The sequence below is a fragment of the Dryobates pubescens genome, chromosome 7 (assembly GCF_014839835.1).
Source record: "Dryobates pubescens isolate bDryPub1 chromosome 7, bDryPub1.pri, whole genome shotgun sequence".
NCBI classification, from domain to species: Eukaryota; Metazoa; Chordata; class Aves; order Piciformes; family Picidae; genus Dryobates; species Dryobates pubescens.
The window spans coordinates 13,889,567-13,907,769 of NC_071618.1; the positions used below are offsets into that span (position 1 = coordinate 13,889,567).

The 18,203-nt window shown below is 39.8% G+C and overlaps 1 protein-coding gene across 1 annotated transcript in view; it reads right to left on the minus strand.

Moving 5' to 3' along the window:
* Positions 1-480: 480 nt before the first annotated feature.
* ITGBL1 (integrin subunit beta like 1) overlaps positions 481-18,203 on the minus strand; it is a 146,508-nt gene continuing 128,785 nt past the window's right edge. Inside the window, exons 9-11 of the mRNA XM_009905252.2 lie at positions 7,669-7,815; positions 2,284-2,397; positions 481-773 (exon numbers count right to left, since the gene is read on the minus strand). Of these exons, the coding sequence (XP_009903554.2) occupies positions 682-773; positions 2,284-2,397; positions 7,669-7,815 (353 nt within the window). The 3' untranslated portion in view covers positions 481-681. The remainder of the gene's footprint in view (positions 774-2,283; positions 2,398-7,668; positions 7,816-18,203) is intronic.

The window sequence follows — 18,203 nt, forward strand, 5'->3', positions numbered from 1 at the left end:
CTCTGCTCAAACATTTTGGGTCTTCAGTCAGATTGTCAGGTAATTGGACCTCGGTTATACAAATACAATTCTTTGACCAAATAAAAAAATCATTCATATTTTAACAAGCTTCTCAACAGCATCTCTCAAATTATAAACTGATATCGAATTAAGATTGCTAGGGGAAAAAAAAGGCAGGGATATGTGTGCAAACAATGTATTTGTCAAATGCCACAAAATTAATCAAATTAATTGCTTGACAAACATTCACCTAGTTCTACTCTTCTACAGGAATACTGTTGCGTACGAATATGGAGAGAAGACAACCAAGCAAACAATGTTTAAAAAAGGCTTTCTTGCAAGTTTTCCAAAGGTTTCCAAAGTCCAACTGAATTTATAAAAATACTCTGGAGAAGTTGCAGAGGGACAGTATTTTAAGACTTTACCTTTTAGAGCTTGGACTGTCCTACTGTCAAGGCATTTTTAATTTTTCTCTTTGTCATGCATTTCTTTAAGGAGCAGGTCTTCAAATGAGTGTTCTAGAGTATTTAGACCTAGGTACATGTGTGTGAATGCACACCCACAGCTACACACTGAATACTTCTGAAATTAAATGTTCTAGCAGCCTAAAAACCAACCAACCAAATAAAACAAACAAACAAAGGAAAAACAAAAACCACCCTTAGTTATTGATGTCCTTTGTTAAGGGTATTCTCTTCCCAGCCAGATTTCGCAGGCATTACCATTCCATCCTTCCCAGCACTCACAGTTTCCACAGCTACAAACACCATTGCCTAGAACAGAATGAAAAAAGGGCAAATTAATCATAATTGAAATGTGGTTTATGGGAATTGAAAAGCTATGCTAAATTGGTTGCATTGTTCCTTTATTGTTTCCCCCCCACACACACACACCCCTTTTGATTTTTTTGGGTTTTATTTTTTTTCCATTGGAAGGAAGCAATTACTGTACCATTGCATTAAGATGCCACTCCAAACCTCCACTAGGAAAGCGTTCATAGCAGTCTCTCAATAATTCGATCAGCAGGATTGCAAATCTTGTAATTATGCCACCACTACTTTTACCCAGCTGTTGAGGCTCAGTGTTCACACTGTACCTCAAGGTGCAGGGAAATACAAGATTACTTTTAACTATTATATGAAAAGGAGAAGACATACAAAGTTAAAAACAGAATAGCAATAAAGGCATCACTTTGATCATGGAAAACTTTAAACCTAAATTATCAGAAGTGCTATATAAATAATATCTCAGACTCCCTATTAGGTGAAAACTGTTGGCCCTGTTTTGCAGTAGCAAAGCATTAAGTGCTTAGACCCGTATTTTCATTTTATTTCAACATTTTCCATGACTTCTGAGTGCTCAGCTTGAGACCTCCACAAGCTGGGTTTCCAACATCTTCTCCTCTTCCCACTGACTTTATGAAGATCTGTGAATAGCCACTACAGCTGAAGATAAGGCTCCTGTTGCCTGTGTACTGTATATTTGCCCCCAGAAAAGGTCTCCTGCTAATGAAGTCTAGCTGGAAGACAAAATTTACTAGTGCCAGCCCTCCTACTTTCACACTCTAATCGGCTGGCAGATTTCCTCCACATCTAATAATTGCTCAGCAAAGATTTTCTAAAATTATGATTTGTAACAGGAAGCAGGCAGTGAGTTAATTTAGCAATTCCCACGTTGCTTCTTGTCACTAGATTTGTCATGAAGATTTGTTGGCAGCCTGCCCACCTGGCTGCATCTGCCACCTGAACACTCAGACAGTGTTTAGGTGAAGCTGCTTTAATCACTAGCCATCACTCCCTAAGAAACACTGTCAGGTACTTCAGCCTCCCACTGAGAATGATCTGATTGCTGGGAAGCTCTGTTTATGCACACAGCTATGCCTCTCACCTACCAAAGATCATCAGACAAGTGAATTTTATCTATGACTTAAACGCATTATACACATAGATAGTCCAACAAGAGAACAAAAGTTAAAGAACTGTCCTGACCACAATGCTGACATTGTACTGCCTTTGTCAAAAAGCAGTAACTTGTAGTCTATTACAGTGAAAATTGTTGATGGATTTCATAGCTGGCTTATTTAAATTCATACTCAGGCTTTCGCCTGTTGTTTTGAAACCTTAAGTTGATTATCATGCTACACAAAGAAACAATTAGAGCAGGTTTGAATAACCAGCAAATGCACTTCATCAGAGGAGAAAGAAAAAGCTGGGCTTTGTCTGCCATAATTCCCATCAATCCGTTCTGTTTCTTAGATCAATTACGTGTCAACCTGTACTGCACCTGTGCAAATGAGACCATCATGTTTGTCACAGTCTCGGTCGTCGCATTCACAGAAATCACCCGAAACATACCACTCCTGTGGTGAGCAGATGCACTTTCCACAATGGCAGGAACCTGAAATCACAAAAAATTATTACTTACAGTCAAAGAGCACTGACATTTTTAGACTAGAGAAGAACATCCCCAGACACACACGTGCATGGACACACACGTGTGAGATGCTCAAAATTGTTGCCTCTGTAGCTATTGTACAAAAGAAATTCATCAAGCTAAAAGCTTTTTGAATAAAGGGATTCTTCTGGGTGAGGCATTACTACAAATGCTTTGATTCAGCTATTTCACTTAATCAGGACACACATTTTGAAGCTTTTCTTTGGTTTCCAAGAACTATAATCAGGGCTACTCTTCTTAGTAAACTGTGGTAAGGCTTGACTGGAAAACCTCAAATTGTCCCAGGAAGTAAAATTGTACCCACGATGAATGTGACCCTCCTCATCTGAAGCTTTCAGGGACAAGTCCACAAAAGACCAGCTGCACCTAAGACTAACATTTGGACCCCTGAAATCCTTATCATCACAAATGTAGAAGCTCCACCTCCCATAAAACTAGAAGTATTTGTTCTACATCAGAAAAAGTTAGTACATATAACAGCAGTTCCACAGTACGATCATTCCTGCAGAGTATCCCATTGCCCCATGTTGGGGTAAGCTGCTCTCCTCCTCCTCCTCAGCAATGTCACATCACACCCCCAGAGGCAAAGGAGGGACTTTATGCTGACATTTAGGTAATGCTGTAACCCAACAAAAACTGGGGTAACTCCAGAAACCTCTATTTAAGACTCAGAGAGGACCTTCAGCAGAAGGTTCATGATTCTGAATCCTGGAAAGAAACAGCTGCCTCAAGGCAATCAGGTGTCAGGAAGCCTATAGCCTGACAAGGGTATGAGAAACAGTTTTCTGCAAATAGAAATGCCACTAGGAGATCACAGAATTACAGAATCATCCAGCCCAGAAAGGACCTCCAAGATCATCAAGTCCAGCCATTTCCCCCACTCCACCAAGTCTGTCACTACACCATGTCCCCAAGCACCAGCTCTAGATGGCTTTTAAACACATCCAAGGATGACAATTCAACCACCTCTCTGGGCAGCCCATTCCAGTGCCTGACTACCTACCCTTTCTGTGAAAACATTTTTCCTAGTCTCCAGTCTAAACCTCTCCTGGCAGAGCTTGATGCCATTCCCTCTCGGTCTATCATCAGTTACTTGTGAGAAGAGACCAGTGCCTACCTCTCCACAACCTCTTTTCAGGTAGTTGTAGGGAGCAATAAGGTCTTCCTTCAGCCTCCTTTTCTGCAGACTAAAGAAGCCCCAGTTCCCTCAGCCACCCCTCACAGGGCTTGTTCTCCAGGCCCTTCACCAGCTTAGTAGCCCTTCTCTGTACCTGCTCCAGTGCCTTGATGTCTTTCCTGTAGTGCAGTGCCCAAAACTGAACACAGTACTCAGGGTGCAGCCTCACTGACACTGAGTACCAAGGAACAATCACCTCCCTAGTCCTGATGGCCACACTACTTCTGATAAAAGCCAGGAAGCCACTGGTCGTCTTGGCCACGTGGGCACTCTGCTGGCCTCCTGGATGATTCCAACACCTGACTGAGCTGGTTTTGCAGCTGTCCTCAGCTGCCTGACCCTATGCAGAGCACAAACATTTAAATGGGAGGAAAAAAAATCTTTTTGTGGTCCTAGCTCTAAGAACTGCTTACAGCACAAACAAATAAAAAAAGAAGTCTAAAAAAAAAGGGGAAAAAAAGGCAAATAAATGACAAGGAATGAACATATAGTATACAATTATGGGAGATAGGGGGAAAATAAAAGGAACCAAGGAACCTTTAACAGAATATGCTCATAAAAGAATTAGATACTGTTGAAGATCCTATGCTCTTGCAATGTTTCCAGAATGATGCAATACTAAAGAAAGAAAAATACATAGAAAGAAGGTTGACTATGTCAGAATAGAATTTGTGAGTTACTTAACAGAGGCTGAAGTCAGAGTGTGTATAACAATGATTTTTTCACCATTCCACTCCTTTCAGTGACCTCTGAATAAAATCCATAGTACAAATAAAATGCACTTTTCTTTTTATTTAAAATGTGGGTTTGTCAACGTGAACCAATTTTCCCTGACACTTAATTCTTTAAAACTTCAGAACATCCTGAGCAAGTATCTGATGTTTCCAGTTACAAATGTAAGTAATACAGTGTTAATTGTAAATTAACAAAAGTTAACTAATTGCTTAATTTGAGAGAAATGCTGTCTTAACCTGAAACATACTGAACATGTAAATAAATACAGGAAGAAATACTGATTGGAATATTCGGGAAGGGGGGGTATTTGGTTAAGCATCTTGAGTTCTGAGTATTGCTTACTGAGCCATGGCTAGAGAAAACAGCAATGTTCTCCACAAGTATAACAAATGCCATTGTACAAAGAGGCAGTAGAGGACAGCACACATACTGCTCTGTATGAGCTACACAAAGATATACCTGAAGGTAATTTAAACCAAATGCCTCTGTTTATACAAACTACCAGGTACTGACAGCTGAAAACAATGATGAATAGTATGAGAATTTCAATTAAATTGCAGCAGTTATTAAGAGCATGGCATCGTAAGCAACCTGAAGGGATTCTGCATAAGCAAGCATTGAGGCTGCTACTGACAGATGCCCACGATATTTAAGATTATTCTGCAGAAGATGCAGCAAATTTAACACCAAGTCAACCATGAAAGATCAGGCTCCAGAATGTAAAATCTGTTAGGAAGAATGAATAGATCAAGTCTTTTCTCTGAGCAGAACACACTGCTCTGGGAGACTCCTTAGTTTAATTAAAATTAGTCTAATGAGTTGCAGGGTGTTCCCTGGGATCCCAGCCAGATCCTCTTGGATGGGATTTGGCTCATTACCTAGCCTGTGTCCTGCACTATTACAGTAGCCATCTGCAGCCCTACATTATTTGCCAGGGAGGCAGCAGCCTGGTTGGTGTTGCTGTTTTGCTTGGGAAGAGTTTTTACTACAGGTGGCATAATCAGCAAACCAAGATTTTTCAGCAGCTCAGGAATGTGGATGTCCAACTTCACTTACATTAATGGAGTGTAATTTTCTAAAAGTGCCAGCAGTTACCTGCTGAAAACCAGGACTCCTTGGAATCTGTTAACTCCACCATACACAAAGTCAAGTTCTCTTAATCAATTATAGCACTTGCTTTTAGGTAGTTGTAGAAAGCAATAAGGGTCTTCCTTGAGCTGCTGCTTCTCCAGACTAAACAATCCCAGCTCCCTTAGACATTCCTCCTTAAGACTTGTTCTGTAGACACTTCACCAGATTTGTTGCCTGACTCTGGACATGCTCCAGCAACTCAGTGTCTTTCTCAGAGTGAGGGGCCCAAAACTGAACTCAGTATTCAAGGTGCAGCCTTACCAGAGCTGAGTACAGGGGCACAATCACTTCCTTACTCCTGCTGGCCACACTGTTGCTGATACAGGCCAGGATGTTGTTGACCTTCTCGGAGGCCAAAGATATCTTTTAAATAAATAAAATCACACCAGCATTGCTAAATATGTATTTAGAGTAAGGTTTCTAAATCACATAGAAAGTAAATGCAATAGTGTGCTACCACCTTGGAAAATCTGGGCCTCTGTGGCCTCCATTCATGCAGTCAGGTTTAAAAGCATCACTTACCAGCAGCTGGTTACAACCTGGGGCAATTTTCAGGCTGCTTCAGCCTACATCAGTGACCATATCCCAAACCACACTCTGGGCAACATAGCCAACAGAGGGAAAGAAAGAAAAAGAAAAGAGAAAGAAACAAACCACTAAACCCCACAAAACAAAAAAACACCCCCACACCTTGATGTCTCTGCAAATTCTTGCCAGATTATCTGCTCCCAAAGCCTCAAAGAAAATTGTATTCCTGATACAGTACTCAAAGTAAATTGTTCTCAGAGCAAGATCTGCCATCTGAAATAAGTAGTTCTCAGTCATACTTTTTAAAAAGTAGCAGACAATACAAATATTTTAAAGTTCAAGGTAATTTTTCATGTTTATATATACTTAGAATGCTGTATGGTACATTCCATTGATTTTTAAGCATATTGTCCCACCTTCACAGTTCATATAAAAAAAAAATTTAAAAAAATCACAGGGAGACCAAGACTAAGAGAAGTTAACTTCTGCAGTAAAACAGAGTAACTTTGTTTCTTCAATAAGTTAGCATCCTCTTACATATTCACTAAAGATAGACACATCTTCTGGAATCAATAGAGACACAGTGCAACTGCCTCATTTTCCATGACTGAGAAAACTGCAGGGGAAAATAACAAAATTAAGTGGTGCAGTGGGGAACAGTTATGATAGGTGATAATACCTGGCTGGAAACCCCATCTGAATTTCCTTTGCACTGAAATAATAGTTACAAGAGGGGGAACTGGAAATCTGCCTGATGTAGAAGGCTAAATGTTTGGGTTTATTTTTCCCCAGCTAGCATGTTTCTTCTCTGTCTATGCAAAGAGTACATGACCAGAGGAAATGTCACATCCAGCCTGGAGTTAATGCATTTTAGCCTCCAGTTAGTTCTACACCCAGTTTTTGTCTATTCTCTTTCAGACATATTATATTAAAATGTAGGCAGTTTGCACTATGGAGAAGCTAGAAAGTCTTCTTTCCAGTAATGCAATTTCCTAGCTGAAAGACTGCAAGGTATGGACATTAGAGAACAATTTAGAATAATTATCAGGATTTTCTAAATTTTATTCCTCCCTGTGGCAATTTTTTTTCAGCTAGATGCAGCCACATGAATAAAAATTAGTAAATGAGAGAGTCTGTTGGATTCTGTCCTGCGGGCTGCAGATGTTTGCCTTTCCTTTGCTACCGTGCTGGTGAGGGAAGTGATTAAGTATCCAAAATGCTGCAGTTAAACACTCGCATCCACTTATTGTTCTCTGAGATACTACATTTGCCATCTTGCCCACTGCAGTGTTACTTCAGATAATGCTCCTGTCCCTCAGACTGGATGGGAGCACTAACCATTAAGTTTATAATGCCCAGCTGTTCAGCACAGACCATCAGATAAACACATTAAGGAAATTATATGCTACTAACAAATTCCATGGAGAGCAACGCTGCTTGACACATACAGCTGTGGTGGGTATTTGACAAAGTGGATGTAAGTGTGTTACAGAGACAAATATAACATGCTTTTAATAGCAGGTGCTTCTGAAAGAAAGGGTTACTAAACAGCACTCCACTGCTATAAGCACTTTTCTTCCAGAACACAATCATTTTCCTTTGGCAAGGCACTGACATGGAGTAGTTCAGCTGCCAGTTCTTACCCTTCCCTGAGCATAATATGCCACCCGTTGACTCGCAGAGATTTCTGCTCTCTTCCTCTGTCATGTTGCACTTCCTTGAATGCTGGCATAACTTTCCAAACCATCCATCCTGGCAAATGCATCGACCACATGAGCAGATACCATGTCCTGTAACAATAGCAAGGATGGTTATAAGCAAAACAAGCAAAAAGTGCTGAATGTGGTCACAATTGAGACGATCTTCAGAGCTCTGCAGTGTGAATTGCATACTGCAGGATAGACAGACGTATAGGTGCACAGTCCAGTGTCACACTGATGTGCAGACTGTCCTGGAAGTGGCATTAACAAGACAGCTAAAACTGTTTTGAGCCACTGCCCCTCTCTCCTCCCTCTCTGTTACAGGGTCCAGATTGAGGTCAAGGAACCTAACAGGCAGGTGCCATTAAGGCTGCCTGGAGCGGGGTGGAAGCTGAACCCAATCCCCAAGCCTCACATTTCAGAGAGGCGACTGCATGTGTCAGACACCGTAAGAGAAGGCGTGTGCAGTTTGCTCACCACATAAACATTCTGAATTGATTGGTGGGATTTGAATGGCTAATGTGCCATTGGGCCATTCACTTTTCAAAAAGGGAATTTACAGGGGAAGCCCTCATATGCTCCTTGCTCGTTACACTCATAGCTTGCATGCTTGTTACTCTCTTGTATTCCAAGTTGTGATTGTTCTAGACTGTTATTCTACTGTTTATTAGCTTTCTACCATGTGTAATCAACCTATCATTGACCAGGCAAACGAACCAGAATCAAATTGGCTTGGGAAAGGAATTTTTGATATTTAATAAATAACATTCATATTTTACCATATTGCCGGCCAATAAATCTATATAAACTAAAACACAGGCCAGCATAAATATGGCTCCCCTCATCCAATAAAGCTCAGGATCAGCTCCCTTGTGTACTGAGGACAGACACAACTCCTTTCTTCCAGTGTCTTTAACTCTGCAGCTTGGTGCTGAAGTCTCACTTGCATATCTCATACTATAGCCTGAAAAAGGACACCCAGCACAGGGCTGAGAGGAGTACAGCACACAGCAGAACAGACAAGGGAGAGAAAAGTTGCAGTCTCCAGTCTCCTCGAGCCCATTACTGCTGCTTATCTGCTACAGTGCATTGAGCAGCTGATGTACAAAGCCTGGACTCAACATGCTCTGCAATTACTACAGATTAACTCATACAGTACAGGACAAAGATAATCCCCCCAGGTTCTCATGCAATTGCTAAAATTGGTTCTATATAAACCCAACTAGAAACCTACAGAGTTCCTCTCATCACCCTAACAACCTCCTTCTCTTCTGCATCTCTTCTCCAGACACAGCTATCTCAGATCAGCAGTTTCACTCCTGATATTATGGTGAAATTCTGAAGGAGGAAAAGGAAGGAGGAGGACACCAGAGCATTCTTCAGTGCACAAGCTATAGTTAACCTTCTGTCAGAGCATTTTCATCTGCCTTATTTTTTTTTAATTAGTACCATGTAGATTAGACTCAGGAACAGCTCTGAAGATATATAACTGGATGCCAATGTTTGAAAACTGTTTGTAAAGATATAAATATTTGTATTCATTTTAGCAGCGAATAGCAAGAAATCCATTGGCTGATTTCACTGAGAGAATACTTCTGTATCGTTTTCCCTATAGTCGTCATGTTTTACAGAATGCAGAGGCTGATTATGTCTGTAAAGCCTTTACACAGGTTGAATAAAAAGGTAACAAATACTCTATGAATTTACAGCAGACTTTATAGCATATCCCACGAAATTCTGACATGCATTTTTCTGAGACCTCTCCTCATTTGTGCCATATATAAATATATGAAGATTCTTTTTTTGCAAGTAATCCATTTCACCAAAATCGTATTTATAGAATCATAGAAATGTTGAGGTAGGAATAGACCTTTGAGAACATGAAGTTCAACTACTCTCCTAGAGCTCACAATCCCATGACTACTGCTAAACCACTACAACTAAACCACATCCCTAAGCACCCCATCCACATGATGTGGTGCTTAGGGACATGGTTTAGTAGTAGAGGTAAGTTTACTTCTAGATGGCACTGGCTCAGGAAGCTGCAGCTCATTGGATGACTCATCCATTGGGGTGGTGAGTGTGGAAATGTTTAGTCCATGTTAGCCTGTTAACTCCCAGCTATATTCTCTTTCCAGCCTGTGAAGAACTGTTTTACATGGTTTAGGATGTATATCCTTCTTGCAGAAACTCTTTGCATTTATCCAAAGATGCCCAAATAAGCTGACCAAAAGGAAGGGCCGAAACATTATAAGCAATAGCTTTCAGCTGAGTATAACCACATTCAAAGTGTCCAGTTTCATTCCAATGAATACCAGACTCTCAATACTATGAGCAAAAGCAACAACAAAAAGGTGCTGCTCTTACTTTTAGGTCCTTTTAAGTCTCAATGTAATTCCCTTCATAGATGAGAATAAAATTCAAGAGTACAGCAATCATTGAGCAAAGAGGGTAAAAAGTAAATCTCTATGTGAAGAAGTCCAGCCCAACTGAATTGGCTAACAGGATTAAATACTGATTAAACCATTCAGATTAAGGACATTACTAGAAAGTGCTGGTACCTGAAGGGGGCCTACAAGAAGGCTGCAAAGGGACTGTTTACAAAAGCCTGTAGTGATAAAACAAGGAGAAATGGTTTTAAAGTAGAGAAGAATTAACTTAGGTTGGATGTTAAGAGAAATTCCTTTACCATGAGGGTAGTGGAACAGCAGAAGAGGTTGCTCAGGGAAGTAGTTGAGGCTCTATCCTTGGAGATATTTGAAGTCAGGCTCAACAGGGCTCTGGACAAGCTAGTCTGGTGGATGCCCCCGCTCACTGAAGGGAAAGTGGACTGGATGACCTCTGGAGGTCCCTTCCAACACAGGCCACTCTATGATTCTATGATTTAAAGTCACAACCAAATTGTATACTGCAATGGCTCTGAGACTATAAATCATAATTCATAAAATTCTGTGTTAATGAGCATTTTAAACACATAACAGAATGTTTTAAACATTAATCTCTAATCAAGAGATTAGAGATTAATGCGATGGGAGAGAGGCAAATGAGAGAAAAAGATTATGTTAAAGATGATGACTTTGTTAAGAATTATCAATAAATCCAGAGGATTTAAATGTGAAATATGAATGCAGCAACAAGAAAAACTGTGGCATATTAATAGCAGATGTCCATATAACCCAAATTAATCTGGACACCAGGATTAACTATTTCTTATCAGTATGGAAATAAAATGGTGTGATTTTGGGAAGCCTCATTTTAGGACTACTCATACTGTTGTTGGAATTCCCAAAACCCCTGCATGATAATATTCTAATACAAAAGGCATCATTACATGTGAATGTCAGCATGATAAAAAGGTGAAGTAATCACAGCAGAGGATGCTGGTTCTTATTTATAGATGAACTGGTTATAACAAGATAATGTTCATGAGAGACAAACTTCAGCTTGTCCAAAATGAAATATGGCACCTCAGGAGAACAAAGGTTTCAAATTAATACAATACAATTAAAATATAATAAAATCAATATTGTCCAGAAATGAAGGACAAATCTTCAGTTACAAAAATATGAGTCTGATATTCCTGAGTGACCAATTTATCCTGTAAGCAAAAAACAGTTTTCCAGACTAAAAGAGAAGTCCACCCATATCTAATGGTGGAGACATCCTATGAGTCAGAAACAAAAAGATTGTACAGGCAAAGGAAGAAATATGAAATAGATAGCAACTAATGTAAATGAGAAGTTTTGCTTGGAATAAACCAGATATAATAGAAAAACAAACCCAAGCAACCAGGCAATCACTCCCTACCCTCAAATTCTAACTGGATAAAATAGTAAATTGTAAAAGAGTACTAGGAATATGAACAATCTCATCATAATGCAGGATCTTTGATTTAGGACAATGAAGTAAATGAAATTACTATTTCCTCTGTATTTAAATAGAAACAGACTTTTCTCTCTCTCTTTTTTTTTATTATTATAGGACTATGATAAAGAACTTTCCATTATGTTGCTAACATAAGAGAATATTAAACAACATCTATCTGGAAGAAATATTTCTAAGGGAGCAGGCTTCATTAACTTGTTCAAACATGCTATAGGATTTGGTAAAAACATTGTTAGATCATTGATTTTTGGTTTTATGTCTATTATTTTAATTTCTGTTGCTATTTTTATTGAAAACCAAGAGAGCGAAATAAGCTGACCAGTTCTGAAAACTGCAGTTGGAGAAAATTGATATAACTACAAAGGAAAATACTGATTGTCTATTATATTTTTTTATATATAGGCTACTTGGTATTGTCCAAGTCTAACAAAGGTGAACTGTGGTTCCAGATTGAGCAATACAACAGGAAGGAAGCTCAGTAAAACCCTCAAGCAAAATGTTGCACTGGAAAGGGCTAATACCATCCTTATATGCATACAGCTGGAGAGAAGAGAGTAGGAACAGAATCAAGAACATTTAGAGCACTGATGAGATGGACATTAAAGTTCTGCAACTCACTGTGATATCCATGTCAGAAGAGATTTTGAAAAAGTTGGAAGTTCCTCAGAAAGTTTCAAAGAAAGAACTCAAAGGGCAGAGAAAGAACTTCAACGATCTGTACTTGTTTAGCCTATTGAAAAGAATAAAACAGAAGAAGAAGGGGGGTGGGGGAAGACTACAAAGTGTTTTATCAGCATTTGAAGATACTAGAATGGCCATTTTCAAACTACCAAAGAAAGACAAAGCAAAAACCAGAGAGAAAAGCTGATGCTGACATTCATTTGAAAACACAAACAAGCAACCAAACAAAACAACCAAAAACCCCCTCACTTCAAACAAGGTTGATGACTATTGGAGCAAACTGTCAAGTGTTGTTGGCATGGGCTGCACACGTCTTAGAGTCTTCAGAGCACAGTCTAGGAGATAGTTGCAAGTTTTGCACAGGAAGTAGCTTTCAAAATAGGGGAAGAATGGATATACTGTAATGGGTATTTATAGCCTAATGTATGAAGTTCAACGTCCAAGTCCCTTTCGTATTTGCAAATTATTATTTTACTATAACAGGAAGTGTAAAGTAGAAAAATTAGAGGGCCAATTCAGATGCCTAGTGCCATTTGACATCTTCATGACAGCAGACATTCCTCTGTCTTTGTGGAGCCAAACTGAGGTCAAGCAAGTATGGCTTTGAGAAGCAGAAATCACACAAGGTGTCTAAATTTAGGCAACTGAAGAGTCTGAAATTTTGTCTTAAGGAGTCTGAGAAGCCATGGTAAAGTCACAATTTGAATTAATATTTCTGAATTTTCAGACTAGTCAGTGTCAAAAGCTGTCTTCAGCTGGGAGATAGAAGATGAAAATAATACCAGCCTAGGTAGGTATATTGGAGAGTTCCATAAATGTCCTTTATACATCTGTTTCTGTGAAGGAACATTAGTGCAAGAAATGAGGAAACTGTCTGACAGCAACTGCAGCATAATAGTAACACTCAGTTTTGCTTAAAGAAGCATATCATTAGTCATAATTCTCTCATTTGTATGGCTATGGCCTTATTGGTCCTCATAAAAACATGCTATCTGAAAAGACCACGGTTCTGCTTTGTCGAACAGATGACAAAAAAAGAAGAAAAAAAAGCCATTCATTATTTCTGCTATATAGGCCTAGAACTCTTCTAAAAAGAATACACAGTTTCTCCTGTGTATCTTTATCACATAATAATGCATGGTTATGTTTAAAAGAAAAAAAAAAAAGGCAGTATTTTTTATTAATAAAATTACTCAATCCAGCGGATTAGTAATGAAAATTTTATACCCAAAGGCGCATGGCAATTAAGGGCAAGTTATATCAGCCTTTTGAGAGGGAGTACTTCCATTGTGCATCATGATGATGACCATTCGATCCTAGAATTTCTCACTGATTGTAATAATTTGATATGGAAGATTCTGCCTCTGTTTTAAAAGTTGATATTTTGAATTGTGTCTGTAAGCATATGTATGCCTTATAAACCACAGGTTTTCCTTTGTTCACTGTCCATATGTAAAGAATTATATTGGAAATCTTGACTGTGAATGAAATGAATGGAAATGTCTAGGTAAGCACTGAGATGAGGTTAAGAACATGACTAACAAGACACATCTGTAAAACTGAAGAACATATTATTTTGTCAAAATCATAAGATATGCACTTTCACGAAACACTGGTATGGTGATCTCCATGATAACTTGTCAGCAGAAGACAGTGTGCTCAGCAACAAATGATGACAAGAGAGAGTCAGTGTATAACTAGCCTAATTCCTTTTCTTGTAAGCCCAACAAGAACAGTATTGCCCTAAGAATGTAACACATGAATAAGCACAGAGAAGAGGCACCAGACTTGCCTGAAATTTACAGAGATGAAAGTAAGAAAAATTGTGAGCCAAAAGATCATCCTAATAGTTGGATCCTAAACAATGTCAAGGAGCTGTTTAAAAACTAGTTTGTTGTTGTCAGCCAAGCAAAATAAAATAAACTACTGATAACTTAATGGACAATATATTTTGTCCATTGTGAACCTGACCAAACTACTTCGACCCAGGTGTGAAGGCAGACCTCAGTAAGGAGGGTAATATTAATTACCTCAGCATTTCCAACAAGAACAAATCAGCTCCTCCAGCTTTTACAAGCCTTTATACTGCAACCAGGATCACAAACTAATGAGAGCTAATGCCTTTTTCCAAAAGACATCAATACAAATAGTCAGATAGCTGCAATTACTCTTTGATGTGATTTGACATTACACAACTGAATTCTCTACAGCATTAGGATTACATTTTCATGTGCTGTAGCCAAAACAAATAGTTAACAAGTCAATTTGCTCACTTTAAAATAAAAAAAAATATATTAAATTTAAAAATTAATAAAAATCAGACTTCTCAAAGCAGTCTATTATCACCAAAGAGCTGGCTTACTGGTATGACCAGAGGCTTAGTTCTTTCATAGCGTTGAAGGCAGTGCAAATCAAATAATAAAATGTCTCATCAAAGCTGATTATGGAATTGGTGGCCCACTGTATGAAGCAAAATGAGAGCCTCTGTAAAAAAAAAGTAAGGACCTTGCTATGAGCTGCCTGTTATGAGCTTCAATTTTTTGCTAGTGGCCCTAGTGACAAACTTGTGTAGAGCTCCATCCAACCTTTTCCCATTTATTTGGGTTTCTTTTTATTGTAGCTTTTTAAGGCAGCATAATCCTTCACCAACCAGCAGTACACAGAGAACTCAAAAGGGGTTCTGTTTTAGTACTTTAACAGTTGCTACTTTGCTGTGACAAGAACTCACATCTAGGCCAATAAATGGTCCAGAGAACAAATCAAAATGAACGGAGTTTAGAGCACTATCAAATCAATTTCAAATTGATATTTAATAGTTTTCTGAATTCTTGTTGCATGCTTGCCCTCCATCCTGAAAGAGAATAGAACATAAAGGACAGTAGTCAACCCAATGAGGTGGAGCATCACTGATAAACACGACTGGACACAGTAGGCCCAAAGGAGCCAAGGAGAAAGAAAGACTCGTTATCAAGGCGTGTAGTGGCAGAACAAGAGGCAACGGTTTTAAACTGAAAAAGGGTGGGTTTATCTTGGGCATAAGGAAATTTACTTTTTTTTTATGATCAGGGTGGTAAGATACCGGAACAGGCTGCTCAGAGAGGTTGTGGATGCTCTGCCAGTGCAAGTGTTCGAAGCTAGGTTAGATAAGGCTTTGAGTGACCTGGCCTAAAGTCCCTGCTCATTTCCAGAGGGTTGGAACTGGATAATCTTTAAAGGTCCTTTCCAACCCAAACCATTCTATAGTTCTGAGAGTTAATTTCTAATAACAGAGTGCTGTGTAATCTATGCCAAGTCCTCCTGCAACCTCTGCCTGTGGAGACGTAATGTCTCTATTCCTGGTACTGCAGTGATGGGCAGATGAATTTTTTAAGTGAATGACTCACTACAATCATGCAGAAACATGGTAATAGGGTCTCACTCAGTGGTACCCTAATTCATCATATCTTTTGCCTCATGTCTTTCTGCTGTCACATGGACAGCTGCTCTGGAAAGCAAGCTATTAATCAATCTCTGCTGATCAGAGGAGGCCAGTAACAATTCTTATTCAAACCATTTAGGTTGTCATTCACATTTCTCATTTCAACATGCATTTAATATGAAAATATTGGTCTTCCTTGTCCCAGTGCTCACTGTCAGACCCTGCACATTCATACAGGCCATCTTAAAATGCTCTGAAGCCAGTTATTAGCAATGGCTTATGTCCTGACTGCCTAGGTAATGATAGTGGTAGAAAAATGCTAATGGAAAGAGGGGAAAGACAAAGAAAGGAATAAACAATTTGGCAAAAGCTGTCAAGAGGTTTACACTGAGATGGAAGCATGGACAAACCCAAAAGGAAAGAAGAGACATGTGTGTGCAAAATTAATGTGAAGTTCTGTAAATAAGTAAGTTGCAAAAGAGGAATGGAAATGAGGTTAAAATTGGTAGATTCTCCTAAAACTTGAGATACATTGTCCTAGCTTTGAGCCACGAGCTGCCCAAATGTATACAAATGGCATTCAGGTAAAAGGAATACATTCACATATTAGGCTCAGTTCTTCACCTGGGCCAAAACCCTCCAGAGCCTTCCAGAAACAACCACCCTACTCAGCCTCAGCAGGCCCAGGAGCAGCCAAACTGCCCCTGTCCCCCACTAGACCCAGATTTATCACAAGCTTCAACAGGGCCAGTGGCATAGCTGGAAATTCACTGCCAGCCAAGGCCAGGTGAAAAGCCTCTCCCCCACAATCCATAAAGATAACAGAGAAGAGAGTTTTGGCTGTACTTAATGTCCTTAAATAGACACAGGAAAATGGAATAGAATAACAGATTACAATATCCTGGGACAAGTTGCCCATCCCTCTGGAACTCTCTAGCCTCTGGAGGACTTTTCCTTGTGGTTATACCAATTAACTCTTGATTTCCCTTAACCTACAACATATATGAAATGTAGCATACCGAAGGAAAGAACATTTTTTTAATTAGGCTAGGAAGTGATAGCCAACCAAATCATCTGATGATTACAAAAGAGTAAGATGGAAGATATCAGTAGCATCAGACACTATTAAGGGTCTGAAAATGAGCACAAGTCCGGCACTCCACACGTCTGCTACAGCCTTAAGTAGAATACATAGAATAAACCAGGTTGGAAGAGACCTTCAAGATCATCACATCCAACCCATCAACCAATCCAACCCACCTAAACAACTAAATCATGGCACCAAGCACCAAGTAGCAGACTAATGAGCTGCACAACTCTGTGTCTCAGCTCAGAAAGCAGGACCAGTGCCCAGCCGCATGCTTGTGTGACCCCGCCGTTGTGGGAGAGAAGAGGAGCTGCCACTTCTGCCACTCCGTGCCCTGTGAACCCCAGGGAAACCTAGAGCATTGGCTGTGCCTGTGTTCCAAAGCTGGGACCTCTCCAAGAGGGTCCTGCCCACACCTTTGAGTCAAGCACAGGGGAAGCCACTGCTCTGCGCAGCCTCGCCTCTTCCCCGGGGCGCCCATGCTGGTCCTGAAGCCCTTTGCTGCAGGGCCGACCCTGTCCAGGGACCAGCCCTACCGGCCCTACCAAGCCGACCCCGCAGGGCCACTCCCTGCCATCCAGAGGGAGCCGCCTGAGTCCTGCGAAGTGAGCCTGCCTACCGGTTAGCCTACGTTCTGCCCCTTCTCCGCTGCCGTGGGAGGGACAAGATTGCCCACCGGCATCGGGCTACAGCCTAGCAACTAACCTTGCTACAAACAAAAGACACGGTAGCTTCCACGTGCTTTCCACTCACTCACACTCTGTTCAAAGCACCCGCGCCTACCAGCATATCTTCCAATACATGCCTCTGACACTTTGCAATACTCTCTGTATATAGTTAGCAGCCGCCAACATCCTGTTGAGTTGCCGCCGGGTGGACAAGCGGCGGAATTGCACCCTTCGTCATATCAATAGAAATGAATTCTGTAAATATTCCAGTTGGGTCCAAATTGTAAATACTACACGGGATGTATTTCACAATCATGCACTAGAATCTGTCTGTAAAATAGTGATTCATTGGTTATTGGTAATTTTAATAATTAATAAAATTAATATTTATAGAATTCATATTACACATTCATAAATTAATAACCTCTACATCGCAGTAATAAACTGTTATTATGATTAGACATTCAAACTAGAATTTTCTATATATGTCTACATTCTGCACGGCAGAAATCTTGAAGAAATATTCCCTGTAGAGGGTTTTTAATGTATAGAAGGATTTGAAGCAATAGGGTGTTTGTTTTTTTTTTCCACACAGAAATATTAAGAATCAAAGAGTAATTTTAAAAATAAAGCAAATAAAATGTAGAATGAGAGCATTTAGGGCAAATACTATGCACCTGTTTTTAAAATACCATACAGTATGTATGCATACTAGCGGGAAAGAACGTCTACCAGACAG